At 45.5% G+C, this 17,003-nt stretch overlaps 1 protein-coding gene across 1 annotated transcript; it reads left to right on the top strand.

Annotated features, from left to right (window-relative positions):
* Positions 1-2,110: 2,110 nt before the first annotated feature.
* Positions 2,111-16,488, top strand: C3H1orf115 (chromosome 3 C1orf115 homolog). Its single transcript, XM_030196002.1, has 2 exons — positions 2,111-2,815; positions 15,052-16,488. The coding sequence occupies exons 1-2, from the start codon at positions 2,582-2,584 to the stop codon at positions 15,172-15,174; spliced, it is 357 nt and encodes a 118-aa protein (XP_030051862.1). The 5' UTR covers positions 2,111-2,581; the 3' UTR covers positions 15,175-16,488.
* Positions 16,489-17,003: the final 515 nt, after the last annotated feature.

Genomic DNA, 17,003 nt, shown 5'->3' with positions numbered 1-17,003 from the left:
AGCACAGTGGCAAGAGTCAAAGTTTAATGAGCACAACAGATTGTCTGAGGTAACGATCTGTCCTTGGACCCCTTCTCTTTTCAATCTACACCTCTTCCCTGGGCTCACTGATCTCATCTCATGGTTTCCAGTATCATCTTTATGCTGATGACACCCAGCTGTATCTCTCCACACCAGACATCACCGCGGAGACCCAGGCCAAGGTATCTGCCTGCTTATCCGACATTGCTGCATGGATGTCCAACCACCACCTGAAAATGAACATGTCCAAGACCGAGCTTATCATCTTTCCACCAAAACCCACTTGTCCTCTTCCTCCACTCTCTATCTCAGTTGATGGCACCCTCATCCTCCCCGTCTCATCTGCCCGCAACCTCGGAGTCATCTTCGACTCCTCCCTCTCCTTCTCTGCGCATATCCAGCAGATAGCCAGGACCTGTCGCTTCTTCCTCTTTAACATCAGCAAAATTCGCCCTTTCCTCTCTGAGCACACCACCCATACTCTCGTCCATGCTCTCATTACCTCTTGCCTTGACTACTGCAACTTACTCCTTACTGGCCTCCCACTTAGCCATCTATCTCCCCTTCAATCTGTTCAGAACTCTGCGGCACGTCTCATATTCCACCAAAACCGATTTACTCATATCACCCCTCTCCTCAGGTCACTTCACTGGCTTCCAATCAGATACCGCATTCAATTCAAGCTTCTCCTTCTTACCTACAAATGCATTCAGTCTGCTACCCCTCACTACCTCTCCTCCCTCATCTCCCCCTATGTTCCCGCCCGTAACCTCCGTTCACAGGACAAATCCTTCCTCTCTGTACCCTTCTCCACCAACTCCAGGCTCCGCTCATTCTGCCTCGCCTCACCCTATGCTTGGAACAACCTTCCTGAGCCCTTACGCCCCTGATGGCGAACCTATGACACGCGTGTCAGTACTGACACGTGTAGCCATTTTCAGTGACACGCGGCCGCATGTGGCCGCATACAGAGAAGCAGCGGAGTTCCTGCTGACACCCGGGGCGGATCGCCGATGCGCCCCCCTCCCCCCCCGGGCAGCGCGACCTCCCCCCCCCCCCCCGGTGAAATCACCCGGTGCATGTTTACCCGCTGGGGGTGTGCCGTGTGCGCTCCTATTGGCTCCCTCCCTGCTGCTCCCTCTGCCCCGGCTCCTCACTTCCGGCCGGCGGAGCAGAGAGCAGCGGAATGCCGTGGGGGACGCATCTCTGAGGGCCCTGTGATCACCATTACCAGCAACCATCATCCAATCTACTGTTCATTACCTCTCGCCTTGACTACTGCAACCTACTCCTCACTGGCCTCCCACTTAGCCATCTATTCCCCCCTTCAATCCGTTCAGAACTCTGCTGCACGTCTTATATTCCGCCTGAACCGATATACTCATATCACCCCTCTCCTCAGGTCACTTCACTGGCTTCCAATCAGATACCGCATACAATTCAAGCTTCTCCTTCTTACCTATAAATGTACTCAGTCTGCAGCCCCTCATTACCTCTCTACCCTCATTTCCCCTTACGTTCCCGCCCGTAACCTCCGCTCACAGGACAAATCCCTCTTCTCAGTACCCTTCTCCACCACCGCCAACTCCAGGCTCCGCCCTTACTGCCTCTCCTCACCCTATGCTTGGAATAAACTCCCTGAGCTCATATGCCAAGCCCCCTCCCTGCCCATCTTCAAATCCTTGCTCAAAGCCCACCTCTTCAATGTTGCTTTCGGCACCTAACCTTTATACCTTTCAGGAAATCGAGACTGCCCCAATTTGACTGACTGTACATTTGTCCTTTAGATTGTAAGGTCCTTGAGCAGGGACTGTCCTTCTATGTTAAATTGTACAGCGCTGCGTAACCCTAGTAGCGCTTTAGAAATGTCAAGTAGTAGTAGTAGTACTGCAATTATTAGATGGTCGAGTGCGCTGGTCTGTTTTCTTTCCAGACCCTCCTAAAGCCTTCCCTCTTGTATGAAGAGCATCGGTGCTGCTTGCAAACTGTCTTCCAGGGGGAGGGGTGACATGTCAGGTCTCTCCACAGCACAGGGCAGGGCACAACACAACGTGACGGGTGACAGGTTACAAAGTTTACTTAGCACGTCAGTAGTCTGATAGCAAAGACTTACTGCAATTAGGAGGGCTGAGTGCTCCGTGCAAACAGCAAAACCAGAAGAGAAGAAAAAGAGTCCCGTTGGTGTGGATGAAGGTGCAGTATATGAAAGTCATTATTATAACGTCCTTGATCTAAAGAAAAACTTTACAGCTGAAGCAATTCATTTTCTGTTCTTTGCAAGAACTGCTCTCCGACCTGGGAAGGAACCGCACGCTGGGCTGCAAAGAATTTGGACATTGTCTTACAGGAAAAAAGAAAAAAAAATTCTGAGGGAGGATTTCCTGCTAGGGAAACTAGCAACAACTTCACAAAACGTTTCTATAAATATGGACGGTTCCATTGTACATGTTATGGAATTTCTTTTGTAAAACCAAATAGTAGCCGGAGCTTGCAAGCAGTGAGCGCGGCTGCTGGGGGCGCCAGAGAGCCCCGGGGCAGGGACAGGACAGTGCGCGCAGACATGATTAGAAGTCGACGGTGCCCTGTTTCCCTGTTGAGTACTGGGGACGATTGGGATCCCATCCTGCCACCTGAGGAGCGGGAGGAGCAGGCGCAGAGGCGACAGGGCCACCACAAGGTTCACTTCGCCTCGCTGCCCGACAGATACGAGCTACTGCTAGAAGGTGAGGAGGAGCGGGAGAGCAAAGGAGAGAAAAAACGCAGGAGGAAGAAGAAAGCCAGGAAGTATGCCAAGGTGAGGCGGGGGGGATTCTTGCCCCTCACATAATGCGCAGCGCCCAAACGGGGGGTCTGCTGTCTACCTGCCCTTCAAATAGGCAGAGCCCAGGAGTGAGGTTGTACCAGAGGGTAGAGGATCCGCTGCACTTCTGCACCATAAATAACACCTAGAGCCCCGGGGGAGGGTCTGCTGCCCACTGCCCCACAAATAGTGCGCAGAGCCTGGTAGAGGGGCTGTCCGGTGGGGGCGGGATCAGCCGCCTACCTGCCCCACAAATAAAGGATAGAGCTTAGGAATGGGGCATTCCGGGTGTGAGGATCAGCAGCTCACCTGCCTTGCAAATAATAATACGTAGAGCCCAGGAGTGGGGCTGTCTGGGGTGGGGGGTGGGGTGTGGGGGGAGGGGATCTGCTTCCCCACCTGCCCCACAAATGATGCGCAGAGCCTGGGAGCAGAGCTGTCTGGGGGGTAGGATTGAGGGTTTGCTGCCCTCCAAAAAATGTATAGAGCATGGGAGTGGGGCTATCCGGGATGGGGGTAGAGGATGAGGTTCTACTGTCCACCTGCCCCACAAATAATATGCAGAGCCCAGGAGTGGGACTGTCCAGTGGGAGAGCTGGGGGGGATCTGCTGCCCACCTACCCTGTTCATAATGTGCAGAACACTGTATATTGGGGGATTCTTGCCTCTATCCTGCATATCTCCTGTTGTATTGGGGAGGGAGGGGGCACTTTAGCATGGGTTATGCCCACGTGCCCCTTGCTCTCTGTCAAGATATTATGTTTATGTTTTTTATATTGTCCAGTACTATCATTGGTTAGGATGTGTTGCGGGGGGGGGGGGGGGGGGAATTTACGGTGGGTCGGTATTGACAGGTGAACTGCAAAGGCTCAACTTCAAATTATCCATTATTACGCAACAGGTCTAATAGAAGCTGGGCAGCTGCCAAGGAGGAATCCAGCTGAGTGCAGTTTAATTCTTGTTTTTCATAAAGCGTTCATTGATATAAGGGGTATAGGGCACCTTTCCGCTTGTACTGGATTCTTAAGGCAATGTTTCATTTTTTTTTGTATTGACTAATTATCCTGGCTAATGATTAGGTACATGTATTTGTAATGAGAGTAGACCTAGACTACGACAGAAAAACAGTGGGGATGGCATGGACAGAGATGTAAGCCAACTTTCTGAATGCTCATACATAACTCTAGATTAGACATTTGGAAGAACTGCCTTACTGTGAAGGCAGTCAAGCACTAGAATGCGACAAAACCTCCGTCACCGGAGATTTGTAAGAGCAAATTAGGCATACCATTGATCTGGAGTGCTTTCGGTGCACGGATTATTCCTGGAAGCTCAACCTCCTTCCTGAAGACCCTTCTGGCTCTAGCTTCTATGATTCACTGGATACGTTTTAAAAATCTTTTTTTTAAGTATGCGTGCAAATCACACATTTCTTGTCACGTTTGTCAGCCAACAGCAGGCAGCACTAATAGCTGGTGAAATGTCATTTGCCACTACCTCTTTCGACCACAATATCACCTGTATTATTTATCAACCAAATTGGCAATCGCCATTATTGAGCCTGTAAATAGGTGGGAAAATGTGGGGTACAAATATAACAAATAAATAAATAATATTTATAGCCCACCACTATCCAAGTATTAATAATTATACCTCACAATCATCATCCCAGTACCACCAATTCTAGAAGGAATCTGTAAAAAAATCATAATTGGACTTCACTCTTTCAACTTTTGTCTCATGTGTGTGTGTGTATGTGTGACTTGTACGGTCTGTGCCCTGAAAAAGGCAGGTACAAATCAAGGTAAGGTATACACATATGAGTTTATCTTGTTGGGCAGACTGGATGGACCATGCAGGTCTTTTTCTACCGTCATCTACTATGTTACTATCCTGCTTATAATCGAACGAGAAAAACGCCCAAGTTCCGACCTAAATCGGGAGATGGACGTTTATCTCACAAAAACGAATAAAGCGGTATAATCGAAAGCCGATTTTTGGACGTTTTCAACTGCACTCCGTCGCGGATGCGGACAAAGTTGATGGGGGCGTGTCAGAGGTGTGGCGAAGGCGGAACTGGGGCGTGGTTATCTGCCGAACAAAGATGGGCGCATTTCACCGATAATGGGAAAAAAGTATGCGTTTTTAGCTAGAATTTAGGACACTTTTCCTGGACCCTGTTTTTTCTCGAATAAGGCCCCAAAAAGTGCCCTAAATGACCAGATGACCACTGGAGGGAATCGGGGATGACCTCCCCTGACTCCCCCAGTGGTCACTAACCCCCTCCCACCACAAAAAAATGATGTTTCACAACTTTTTATTTTCACCCTCAAATGTCATACCCAGCTCCCTGGCAGCAGTATGCAGGTCACTGGAGGAGTTGTTAGGGGGTGCAGTGGACTTCAGGCAGGTGGACCCAGGCCCATCCCCCCTACCTGTTACAATTGTGCTGCTTAATGCTTATTAGTCATCCAACCCCCCCAAACCCACTGTACCCACATGTAGGTGCCCCTCTTCACCCCTTAGGGCTATAGTAATGGTGTAGACTTGTGGGCAGTGGGTTTTGAGGGGGATTTGGGGGGCTCAACACACAAGGGAAGGGTGCTATGCACCTGGGAGCTCTTTTACCTGTTTTTTTGGTTTTGTAAAAGTGCCCCCTAGGGTGCCCGGTTGATGTCCTGGCATGTGAGGGGGACCAGTGCACTACGAATCCTGGCCCCTCCCACGAATAAATGTCTTGGATTTATTCGTTTTTGAGCTGGGCGCTTTCATTTTCCATTACCGCTGAAAAACAAAAACGCCCAGCTCACACATTGTTGAATAAAACATGGGTGTCTATTTTTTCCCAAAATACGGTTCGGTCCACCCCTTCACGGACCCGTTCTCGGAGATAAACGCCCATGGAGATAGGCGTTTTCGTTCAATTATGCCCCTCCATGTGTGTGTGTGTGTGTGTGTGTGTGCGTGTACACAAAGGCACACAGCAAGGGCAGTTTCCAAATGATAGTTTTTGCGAAACGTTCAAAATCAGATTTAGACGTCACATCTTAAATGCCCTTCTCAGTCTGTTTAGCATGCTGTATTAAAATAAATATGTGAAGCTAACTGAAAAAAATGCTTGACAATCTGGATGCATTTGTGAAAAAATGAAAACTAATCTGATCAGACTTGCCTGTGCACATTGGCAGCCTGTACCGCCATAGGTGGTCGATGGCCCAGCTGTTTGGGGAGGCTAAAGGGGGTGGGGTCAGGGGTGGTGCCAGGGTTTGGGCCTTACATCTATAATTGTCTGACAACACGCAGAAAAAAAATAAGTAAAATAGTCACAAGTAATACCTTTTATTACATTTAGATATGTCAAAGAATAAAGTGGCAACAACATTATTTCAGTGTATGTGTATCTGTTAGACAACTTGAAAGTGCATTAAAAAACGTGTTTGTAGATGAGGACAGCCCCTCCATACAGGCCTGACATTCACTCACTCTCCCCCTCTCCATTTGTCCACAATCTAGGCCTCTCTCTCTCTCTCATCCTACTTGTCAAAGACAGTCTTCTACTGGCTCTCTCTCACACAAACATATCTTCCCCTTCCCTTCCTACCCTCAGAGAACTTGTTGATTTTGCTGTCCCATTAGATTGGGAGCTACAAGGTCAACAGATTGTTCACGAACCTGGTTGCTCCAACTGTCTGAGAGCTTGGTGGCTGAACAGTGTAGTTCGAAGGAAAGTACATTTCTACAAAATAGGTAGCCAGAACTTTGGGATGACACAAAAGCACCAGTGCCAAACTCGTAATGGACATAACATAACTCTTCCTCTCTACGATTCCCTAATGTGTCTGTAACACATGAACCTTATCCTACCACAACATACCGGAGTTGGTGAACGTCTTTACGGTACTATGTAAGCCACATTGAGCTTGCAAATAGGTGGGAAAATGTGGGATACAAATGTAACAAATAAATAAACAAATAATTTGCAGGCACCATGGCAACCTGTTGCTCAGGATTTGTCAAACTTTGAATTGAGGGATCTATATTATGAATATACAAAAGAAATATTATTAGTTATCAGCAGAAGACATAAGCATATATTAACCAATGCATACTATTCAAAAATGGTATCAGTTATTAAACACTGTTATTTCCAGTGCATTTGTTTCTAGCAAAAAAGGTGCTGGTACTCAAATGCCTGGCCACCCTTCAGGGGTGGGGTGATCACTGAGGGACTCACTCCACAATAGCCAGGACCCCTGCAACCAGTCACAGAATCTATGACAAGGCAGAATTGGTGTGTAGAGCCTGAGCTCTTTCACTAAAACTTGGGGTCCATGGGCCAATTTTAGCAGACAATGGAAAAAGGTGCCGGTACTCAGTACCCCCAAGTACCCCCTCAAAAAAGCCCTGGTTATTTCCATCCATGGAAAACCCCAAAATGAAATGGTCACTTTAGTGAAGTAATATCCGGTAACTAGAATTCGCATCATAGGTGTCAGTGATCTGCTCAGGGTTAATATCTCTAACAAGATCACTTCAATGTTCAGTAAACATTGTCTTTCCTGACCCATTGTGGATCTCAGCCAGTTTTGTACACGTCACATGGCAGCAAAGGATCTGTCACAGGTAGCTGTGCCAACAGGAAGAGTAAGTGCCAGTTTCAAAAGCTTTGTAAAATTTCAAACACTTACCGACACTAAACCACATACACATCTATGGAACAATTCAACATCAGATCCTCCAAAATATTCTAAAATCATGTCTGATGTTATGACAAATTAAAATTAAATTAAAGTGTTGATATCACCTCAGTAAGGCCAACACACAATCCATCAACTGCAAAACACTATGTACAAACTTGTGCAAAAACACACTTACTGTACCATAACAGCACTAACTCCGAGGACTCAAACAGCAACAATGTTATGCATGGAAAGACAGCACAGTAAATATTATCCTGGGCAGACCCTAATACACCAATATTTCACCCAGTAAGAAAACAGAACAAACAGGACTGCAACAAGATCTTTACAAAGATAATACACGCTGGCAGAAAAGCATAAGCAAAACACAGACTGTCAACAATATGAAACAAGGGACCACAAATCAGTAATAGAGATATGAAGGCAAAAAAACTGGAACCTCATGGAGTCAGACTCTGCATACAGCAATACTATAAATACAGAAACAAATCCAAAAGATCAGAAGACACATTTCCGAAAGCTAATATAACAAAACAGCAAGGATGACCTAGAAAGAGTCCAAGGATGAGTCCAAAAAACTTGTTGTGGACATTAATAAAGCACATTTTTTTTCAAGTAGAAGTGCATTCAAAGTGCTGTTTTGTTATATTGACTACTTTGTGAGAATTTTGTTCTTGTTTTGTCTACATTTCCAAAACTTAATATGTTCCAAGTAATACATTCTAAATAAAATACTTTTTTCCACCTTTGTTGTCTGAATATTTCATTTTTCTATTTGCTTTTGTCCCTGGGTACTTTTCTGCTTTTCTCTGGGGTTTTTTCCCTATGTTTGCAGGGTCTCCTGACCATTTGACAATTCCTCTCTCTTCATGTCCACCATTCATCTTCCCTCTGTGTCCCTGTCCTGTCCAGCATTTCTTCTCTATATCCCTGTCCCTATCCTTTCCTCCATGTTCAGATTCTGCCCTCTCAGTGTCTCTCTCCTGTTCTATGTTCAGCATCCTCTCTGTATGCCTACCTTGATGGGTCCTGCCCCTGCCCCCATGCCCCTATCCTTCTCCCTGTGATCAATAATTTGCCCGTGTCCCTATTTCCCCTCCCTGCTTCCCATGTCCAGTATAGTCTCTGTGTGTCCCTATCTTCTCTCTGACCAGCATTTCCCCTCTGTCTCTGTGACCCTACTCTTTCTCCTGCATGCCCTACTCTGGGGCCATTATCTCTCCCTCTCAATTCCCACTACCCCTTCATAGTCCAATATTTCTCCCTCCTGCATCCAGTGTCTCTCCCCCTCTTTTTCATCCAGCATCTTTCCCCCTCCCCCAATCCAGTTTTCTCTCTCTCTCTCTCTTCCCCCCCTCCCCTCTCCCTCCTGAGTTCAGCACCTCTTCCTGTTTGACCCTCCCCACTACTCTAGGACCAGTAACTGTCCCTCTCTCTTCCATTCCATCCAGCATCTTTCCCTGACTCTTCTCTTCCTCACCCAATTCAGCCTCTTTTCCTGTCCCTTCCTCACCCATCAGAGCAGCACCTGCATATTTTCCTCTTCCTGCCTGTCTTCGTTCCCCACCCAGGGCCATAGGGCAGCACCTTAATGAGCCCTGGGCAGGCTCTCTCCCCAAGGTTCAGCCACTCAGCAAGCAATCTTTCTTAGGTTCTGTTCCTTCCCTCCTCCAGGTTCCTTCCAGTCTTTCCCTAGTCCCTGCCTTAGTTGCGCTCCTTCCCTCCCCCCCCCCCATCATTCCAGTCTCTCCCTATCTTAGTCTTGCTCTTTTTCTTCTGCCCCCCTTCCAGTCTCTCCATCTTAGTCCCACTCCATTCCTCATCCCCCCAGTTGTAGTCTCTCTCTAAGTCCCACTCTTTTCCTCCCCCTTCCCCTCCCCCAAAGAAGCAGTCTGAATCCGATACTTGCCTTGATGTATTTCTGCTGCGGTCTGCACTCTAGTGATCATAGCAAGTCTGCCTTGGGGACTCACTTAAACTTCTTCCTGTGACAAGTCCCGCCCTTACGGAAGTAGGAAGTTGCATCAGAGGACGCGTCATAGGGGGAAGTCTTAAGTTCCTAAGGCAGGCCTTCTATAATTGCTAGAGTGGAGACCGCATTGCCCACGGTGCTAGTGAGTGAGTCAGAGTTCGGGGGAGGGGGAACAACAGGATGGGAGTCCCTGGGCTGGCTGTCACCAAGTGCAGAAACCTGAAGGTGGTGGTGACAGGTCTCCAGGCTGCAGCAGCTAATTCTTCTTTATTTATTTGTTACATTTGTATCCCACATTTTCCCACCTATTTGTAGGCTCAATGTGGCTTACATGGTACTGGAGAGGCATTTGCTGACTCCGGTGAGAACAAATACAGAATGATGTTGTGGTAAGATAAAGTTCGTGTGGCACAGCCACAATTAGGGAATCATACAACGGAAGAGTTGAGTTATGCCCATTACGTACTTAAGTTTTGAGCTGTGCTGCTTGCATGGTGCTCCTCTGCCCCAGCTACCTTTGCCAAGGCTTGTCAGGTCTGCTTGTGGCTGGGGAGGCTTAGCCTTCCCAAGCCTCTTATACTGGCCGCCTATGTGTACCGTTGATTTGCTTCTGCCTTTTCAGCGCACATTAGCTGATCTCCCCAGTGGCACCCCCCAAGTCCCAGCAAGGCTTGAGATTCAACTTAACTTCCATGCACAGAAATGCTCTGGCATTCAAAGGTCAGCATTGCTGGTAAGAAGATCTGTACAAATAGCAGAGATGAAAAAAGATCTTACCTTACATAAACAACAAGAGCAAAACTGTGAAAATAAAGATTGTGTACCAGAAATGTATTCAGAAATGTCCCTGATCAAATAAGTAAGTTACTCCTACTCCTCTTAGGTCCATTGGTCATTTGAAAACAATCGAGGGAACTGATTAAAGGGGCTAAAGATGCATTTCAAAAAATAAATGAATATAGTTTTCTTTTCTTTTCTTCTAGTGAAGACATAGAGGGGCATAATCAAATGCGAACGCCTATGTGTAAGAACGTCCAACTCTGAGAACGGGTCTGTGAAGGGGCGGGCCGGACTGTATTTTCGAAAAAAATGGACGTCCATCTTTTTTTTCGAAAATACATTGGATTAGGGCGTTTTTTGAGCTGGGCATTTTTGTTTTTTAGTGATAATCAAAACCAAAGCAGCCCAGCTCAAAAACGACCAAATCCAAGGCATTTGGTAGTGGGAGGGGCCAGCATTCGTAGTGCACTGGTCCCCCTGAGATGCCTCTATGCCAGCCTCAAATATCATACCTAGCTCCATGACAGCAGTATGCAGGTCCCCAGAGCAATTTAAGTTTAGTTGGTGCTGCGCGGGACCCATGCAGAGAGGAAAAATCGGAAGAAAAAAAAACAAGCAAGCAAGTGCAGTCAGGGACCTCCAAATTAAACCGATAGTAAAAGGGGGAATCAAACCAACAACCTTCTGATTACAAGCTCAGGGCTCTAGCCAGTGCACCAGTTGCTTAGACTTCCTTCCCTTTCCATTAAGTCCCTCCAAGTTTCTGTCAGCCAATCACAGCTCATTTAGCTGACATCGTGTCAGCTAAACAGCTGTGATTGGCTGACAGAAACTTGGCGGGACTTAATGGAAAGGGAAGGACCTCTAAGCAACTGAATAATGTGGTGCACTGGCTAGAGCCCTGAGCTTGTAATCAGAAGGTTGCTGGTTCAAATCCCCCTTTTACTATCCTGGTAATTTCGACGTCCCTGACTGCACTTGCTTGTTTTTTTTTTCTTCCGATTTTTACTCTCTGCATGGGTCCCGCGCAGCACCAACTAAACTAAAATTACTTCAGGGACCTGCATACTGCTGTCATGGCGCTGGGGATGACATTTGAGGCTGGCTTACAAGTTGGAAAAAAAAGTGTTTAACGTTTGTTTTTTTTTGGTGGGAGGGGGTTAGTGACCACTGAGGGAGTCAGGGGAGGTCATCCCCGGTTCCCTCCGGTGGCCATCTGGTCATTTAGGGCACTTTTTTGGGACCCGTTTGTGAAACAAAACGGGTCCAACAAAAGTGACCTAAATTCTCTCTAAAAACGCCTTTCTTTTTTCCATTATCGGCCAAGCACGCACATCTCTGCTCAGCCGATAACCACGCCTCAGTCCCGCCTCCGACACGCCCCCATCAACTTTATTCATTCCCGCAACAGAGTGCAGTTGGAAACGCCCAAAATCGACTTTCGATTATACCGATTTGGGCACCCGCGTGAGAAAGACGTCCATGTCCCGATTTAGGTCGGAATATAGGCGTTTTTCTCTTTCGATTATAAGCAGGATAGCGTTGATGGTGAGGCTTATAGAGAGGCTTCTGTATGTGTGTGAACAGAAATGAGACTGAATTTATTTATTGGTACTTATATCCTACATTATCTGAAATCAGTTATTAGTTCAATGTGGCATATGCTTAATATAATATTAGAGACATAACATCGTATAAGATTGAGAGATTAGCGAGAGTACTGAATTACATAAAACGTATTACACAAGAGAAAACCATTATTGTTGCTTAAGATTGCTTGACATCCAAAGATAGGAACTTTTTAAACAGAAATGCTTTTAAATATTTGTGGAAGGATAGGTAGATATTTAAGTACATAAGTACATAAGTAGTGCCATACTGGGAAAGACCAAAGGTCCATCTAGCCCAGCATCCTGTCACCGACAGTGGCCAATCCAGGTCAAGGGCACCTGGCACGCTCCCCAAACGTAAAAACATTCCAGACAAGTTATACCTAAAAATGCGGAATTTTTCCAAGTCCATTTAATAGCGGTCTATGGACTTGTCCTTTAGGAATCTATCTAACCCCTTTTTAAACTCCGTCAAGCTAACCGCCCGTACCACGTTCTCCGGTAATGAATTCCAGAGTCTAATTACACGTTGGGTGAAGAAAAATTTTCTCCGATTCGTTTTAAATTTACCACACTGTAGCTTCAACTCATGCCCTCTAGTCCTAGTATTTTTGGATAGCGTGAACAGTCGCTTCACATCCACCCGATCCATTCCACTCATTATTTTATACACTTCTATCATATCTCCCCTCAGCCGTCTCTTCTCCAAGCTGAAAAGCCCTAGCCTTCTCAGCCTCTCTTCATAGGAAAGTCGTCCCATCCCCACTATCATTTTCGTCGCCCTTCGCTGTACCTTTTCCAATTCTACTATATCTTTTTTGAGATACGGAGACCAGTACTGAACACAATACTCCAGGTGCGGTCGCACCATGGAGCGATACAACGGCATTATAACATCCGCACACCTGGACTCCATACCCTTCCTAATAACACCCAACATTCTATTCGCTTTCCTAGCCGCAGCAGCACACTGAGCAGAAGGTTTCAGCGTATCATCGACGACGACACCCAGATCCCTTTCTTGATCCGTAACTCCTAACGCGGAACCTTGCAAGACGTAGCTATAATTCGGGTTCCTCTTACCCACATGCATCACTTTGCACTTGTCAACATTGAACTTCATCTGCCACTTGCACGCCCATTCTCCCAGTCTCGCAAGGTCCTCCTGTAATCGTTCACATTCCTCCTGCGACTTGACGACCCTGAATAATTTTGTGTCATCGGCGAATTTAATTACCTCACTAGTTATTCCCATCTCTAGGTCATTTATAAATACATTAAAAAGCAACGGACCCAGCACAGACCCCTGCGGGACCCCACTAACTACCCTCCTCCACTGAGAATACTGGCCACGCAATCCTACTCTCTGCTTCCTATCTTTCAACCAGTTCTTAATCCATAATAATACCCTACCTCCGATTCCATGACTCTGCAATTTCTTCAGGAGTCTTTCGTGCGGCACTTTGTCAAACGCCTTCTGAAAATCCAGATATACAATATCAACCGGCTCCCCATTGTCCACATGTTTGCTTACCCCCTCAAAAAAATGCATTAGATTGGTGAGGCAAGACTTCCCTTCACTAAATCCGTGCTGACTTTGTCTCATCAGTCCATGTTTTTGTATATGCTCTGCAATTTTATTCTTAATAATAGCCTCCACCATCTTGCCCGGCACCGACGTCAGACTCACCGGTCTATAATTTCCCGGATCTCCTCTGGAACCTTTCTTAAAAATCGGAGTAACATTGGCTACCCTCCAGTCTTCCGGTATTACACTCGATTTTAGGGACAGATTGCATATTTCTAACAGTAGCTCCGCAAGTTCATTTTTTAGTTCTATTAATACTCTGGGATGAATACCATCAGGTCCCGGTGATTTACTACTCTTCAGCTTGCTGAACTGACCCATTACATCCTCCAAGGTTACAGAGAATTTGTTTAGTTTCTCCGACTCCCCCGCTTCAAATATTCTTTCCGGCACCGGTGTCCCCCCCAAATCCTCCTCGGTGAAGACCGAAGCAAAGAATTCATTTAATTTCTCCGCTACGGCTTTGTCCTCCTTGATCGCCCCTTTAACACCATTTTCGTCCAGCGGCCCAACCGACTCTTTGGCCGGTTTCCTGCTTTTAATGTATCTAAAAAAGTTTTTACTATGTATTTTTGCTTCCAATGCTAATTTCTTCTCAAAGTCCTTTTTTGCCCTCCTTATCTCCGCTTTGCATTTGGCTTGGCATTCCTTATGATCTATCCTGTTACTTTCAGTTGGTTCTCTTCTCCACTTTCTGAAGGATTGTTTTTTGGCTCTAATGATTTCCTTTATCTTACTGTTTAGCCACGCCGGCTGACGTTTAGTCTTTTTTCCCTTTTTTCTAATACGTGGAATATATTTGTCCTGAACCTCCAGGATGGTGTTTTTAAACAGCATCCACGCCTGATGCAAGTTTTTTACTCTGCGAGCTGCTCCTTTCAGTCTTTTTTTCACCATTTTTCTCATTTTGTCGTAATCACCTTTTCTATAGTTAAACGCTAGCGTACTTGATTTCCTAGTTTCACTTCCTTCAATGCATCTTATTTCCTTTGGAAGTGAGTTCCACCATTTTGTATTTAAATAGAGGAATCCATTTATGAAGATTGATTTGTATCGTGTTTTCTTGCAGCATATTTTACTATTCGGCTGAATACGAATAATGAAAAATATTATTCAGCAAAATATGAATACCGTATACGAATAATGGGCTTTGAGCTTTAACATATCAAATAATAAAAGAAGCAATATGAAATCAGAGATCAAGTGTTTGTTGCAGTAGGATTTAGCACAGTAGAGCACCAAATTCATAATCAAATTTAAATCACAGCCTTAACAGCTAGTATTGGGCCACTCGGACAGATTTTCAGCCCTATACTCTCAGTATAGTATCTGAAAATACATGGATAGACTAGTTCTACATTCACCAGTCGCCAGTGAATGTTGAACTGGCATTGAATATCAGCTTGAGAGTAAGCATACAAAAAGTAGTTCAACCATCTTCTGAAGCTGGGGTTGGGGGCACATTCGACTTCTGTGTCTGCTACTTGAAACTGAGATTTGGATTGAGTAGGACCCATCTCAAGCTTGGTTTTGGAAGATCTAACCCTTCTATCTTTCGTCTTTTGTTTCTTTTGTAACAGAATGTGGGAAAGGCTCTGCGAAACGGGTGCCGTTTCCTACTACTCGGACTTCAGAGCTTAACCAACGCCTACGCGGCTCCCTTCGGTGTATCGGCAACGATGGCATCATGGGTCCATCAGTGAAAGTATCCGGAGACTTGAGACTTTTTGCATTTCAAGAAAACTGCAGGGTTCTCTCAGCCAGAGGCTGGGAACTCAACCTGCCCATTCTCAGGGACCGGAAGAGTACAGTAAATCTGTGTATCCAAATTGGTTTTGCAGGATCACCAGAAAGGCTCGTCAGCGTGATTTTATCAAGTACTTCTACAGAATGATGTGAAGAGAGGGACATACCTTCACCCACTTCTACTGGCTGTGTTGTTTTTTTTTGGATTTTACTACTTTTGACACTGGAATCACTAAATGGATACATCTTTGATTATATGGGGAGTGTTAAAAGCAAAGATTAAAGAAGGCAAAATCATCTTTCATGTATTGGGTACTAAAGTTTGGAGTTTCTGTCCATATTTCAATCTGATGCCTAATTGCAGTGATAATTAGTGTGGTAACATCTATCAAACCATCGTATAGGAATCAGGATATTTTGTACAAATAATCAGAGCATATGATTGGCAGACACATATTATTTTATAAACAGGATGAAAGGCCCAGGAAATTACAATATATCCTGCATACAATATAAACATTTAACTTGAACCAAGACTGAACTCCCAGCTAATAGATATTCTAACGGTCAGAAGAATTCTGTGATCTTAGTGCAGCTGGTTTACCCCACAGAATATTTTCAACAGCCTCATGTGATGATGACATTGTAAAGCAAAAGGGAGGCTGCTGTGCATGGTTTTGCTAAGGGTGTTTTTAGTCACTTACCATATCAAGGCTGTTCGTTTGGAAACTAGGCCTGTTTCAAAAAAACACTGCACGGCAGCAGGAGTAAACTCTATAATCTGTAACCATTTCACCCACCCCTTACTCCTATCCTTTGGTCTGTGTCATCACCCTCCAGCCAGCTCCTGAAGGTGCCGGAACACATGTTGTCTGATGTGCTGGTCACGCATGCTTCATGCTAGCATCCCGTGTCAGTGCTTAGCTTGCACTGTTGCTATATCAGTGACATACAACATTTTTATATAGGGTAGATAGAATCCCCCTTGCTTTCTGTTCTTGAATATGGTGTTTGACACAGAATGGGGGGGAGGGGGACGGGGAAGGGAATTTAAGAGCACAAGTTTGAAACTTTGAATTGTAGTACTAGCTGTTAAGCCTTCTACCCTAAACATTTTGGTTGTAATACATTACACATAGTACTGTACTAGTGGGAACCGGGCTTCTTATGAATTCAGCACCATCAGGAATTTAATCACAAAGGGGTCCTTTTTCTAAGCCGTTGTAGCGTTTTTAGCTAACGGTAGAAATCAGCTGGTTGTAAATGCTGAGACGCCCATAGGAATATAATGGGTGTCTTGGTGTCTACTGCCAGCTGATTTTTACTGCGAGCTAAAAACGCTACTGCAGCTTAGTAAAAGACTCCCAAAGAGATCAGGATTCTAGTTGTGACCCATTTTTGTTTGTTTTGAGCAGGAATTTAATGCTGGCATTGGCATACCTACTCCCCCCCCCCCCCCCCCCCAATTTCCTGCTCTGAGAATACTACATTAAAAATGTTTTAAAAATTGCATTTTAAAACTGATGCTGTTTCCAAAATCACTGCCTCCTTTACAGTAACAGCGCTGCTTATGCCTTGTAGCGCTATATAAATGATAAGTAGTAGTAACAGAACATCTTTCAAAAAGAAGCAAAGGCTTGAAGTGCCATCCACTTTGGAGATATCTCAGAAGGACAAAGCTTGAGTCTGCAAAGATCTGTTGACAGGCCATTTTCTAGACCAGCGCTTCTCAAGGCCACCCTCTGGGCACACCCAGGCAGTCAGGATATCCTCAATGACTATGCTT

Source organism: Microcaecilia unicolor, chromosome 3 (assembly GCF_901765095.1).
Source record: "Microcaecilia unicolor chromosome 3, aMicUni1.1, whole genome shotgun sequence".
NCBI classification, from domain to species: Eukaryota; Metazoa; Chordata; class Amphibia; order Gymnophiona; family Siphonopidae; genus Microcaecilia; species Microcaecilia unicolor.
The sequence above is the reverse complement of the archived record's forward strand: the minus strand, read 5'-3'. Positions and strand labels throughout refer to the sequence as shown.